This window comes from Bactrocera dorsalis, chromosome 3, assembly GCF_023373825.1.
Source record: "Bactrocera dorsalis isolate Fly_Bdor chromosome 3, ASM2337382v1, whole genome shotgun sequence".
Classification (NCBI taxonomy): Eukaryota; Metazoa; Arthropoda; class Insecta; order Diptera; family Tephritidae; genus Bactrocera; species Bactrocera dorsalis.
Window position 1 is genome coordinate 83,541,525 of NC_064305.1, and position 1,442 is coordinate 83,542,966.

The window sequence follows — 1,442 nt, forward strand, 5'->3', positions numbered from 1 at the left end:
CGTTAACATGGTCGCATTGGCCTAGAACCCTATTTAGAAGGTCAAAATAAAGATTGGTTTTAAAATATATGCATTAATTGTTTTTTTATCAGTCCGGGTCAAATTTGATCAGTTGATATAATATGTTACAAATATTCATAACTTCATATAAAAGTGTAAATGTACGGCACATATACCCAAAACTACACAAATTAATATAGTCTTAATTGATGTTTGTTTGACTTCATATAAATCACTTGTCAACACTGTATATCATAGGTTTATATTTGCTTACAAAGGTAATACCTTTTTCTAGATTTCTGCAACTAAGTGTTTACATTTCACTTATAGACTGATAAGAAAAGGAAAACCTGTTGGATCCATATGGCAGCATTACATTTATTATTTGCGGAACCAATTAAATATGATTACAGAATGTTTTCTCTACACTAGCATTACAATTTTCTAACGAAACATTTTATCATCGGTTTAATTATGATTGATATGGTTTCTCCATATCGATATATAATAAGCACAATATGTCAAATAATTTGTCTTAAAAACTAGCTACAACAGCAAAGCAAACCATTATTACAGTTATAACCGAACCAAAGTGTAAAACATGAAATTCGCAATGAGCGCTCTCTTCTTAGTAGTACTGCTCTTCGCAGTTAGCCAGGTAAATTAATTTTATTGCTGAATACCTGACTATACGAAAAGTGAAAATTTTATCTCTCAACCACAGGCAAGCGCCTTACCAGCTGCTCAATTGAACGGTGATAATTTTACCCATGCAGTCGCTTCGGCAACCACCGCCTCTACAAGTGTTACAAGCACGGATTCTCAACCGAGAGAAGTTTCTACCGACATCATCCCAACTAGTAGCCTAACCGGCGCTGAGTCCAATTCCGATTGCTTGGGGATGTACACACAATTAGTTACAGACTTAGCGTCCGAGAAACAAACTGCATCTAACAACATGTCCGATTGCGTGTCTCAAGGAAATACGCATGAGGTTTGCGATGAAAAATTTGGTCCGACCATAAGAGAAATCAATTCCCGTATCACAGCCGAAAACCAAAAATTGCAAATGTGTTTGAAACAGTCTATTTTTCAAATGATAAAAATTTAATTTTTTATATATATATTTAATCATATATTTTACTTAAACGTTTCAGCATATCCGAGATACATATTTAATCAGTATTTTTGGGATTTTTTTTAATTCCGCATCTGATTGCAGACATTTCAGGGAAACTTACTTCTTTTGCATGTTATGCCTTAGCAGCGTCGTTTTGATAAACAACTTGACAGATAGCGCTATACAGTTGAGAGTTAGCGGAAATATTGTGTCTCTAATTCAACACTCCACACGACAGTTCGCACTTTAGTTGTTTTCAAGGTGGCATCGGCTTAGTATATGCACTTGCTCTCAATATTTACTGATGCAGTGCTTGGGGGAG

The 1,442-nt window shown here is 34.9% G+C and overlaps 1 protein-coding gene across 1 annotated transcript; it reads left to right on the plus strand.

Moving 5' to 3' along the window:
* The first annotated feature begins 499 nt into the window (after nucleotides 1-499).
* LOC105226260 (uncharacterized) lies at nucleotides 500-1,185 on the plus strand. The gene is made up of 2 exons (XM_011205086.2): nucleotides 500-658; nucleotides 725-1,185. Exons 1-2 carry the CDS (start codon nucleotides 602-604, stop codon nucleotides 1,109-1,111), a joined length of 444 nt encoding a protein of 147 aa, XP_011203388.2. The 5' UTR covers nucleotides 500-601; the 3' UTR covers nucleotides 1,112-1,185.
* Nucleotides 1,186-1,442: the final 257 nt, after the last annotated feature.

What these genes read in the sequence shown, in the direction of transcription:
- LOC105226260 (XM_011205086.2), top strand. Translation starts at nt 602, where the DNA reads ATGAAATTCGCAATGAGCGCTCTCTTCTTAGTAGTACTGCTCTTCGCA. An exon ending in TGCTCTTCGCAGTTAGCCAG is followed by an intron (nt 659 to 724) that starts GTAAATTAATTT and finishes TCTCAACCACAG; the next exon opens with GCAAGCGCCTTACCAGCTGC.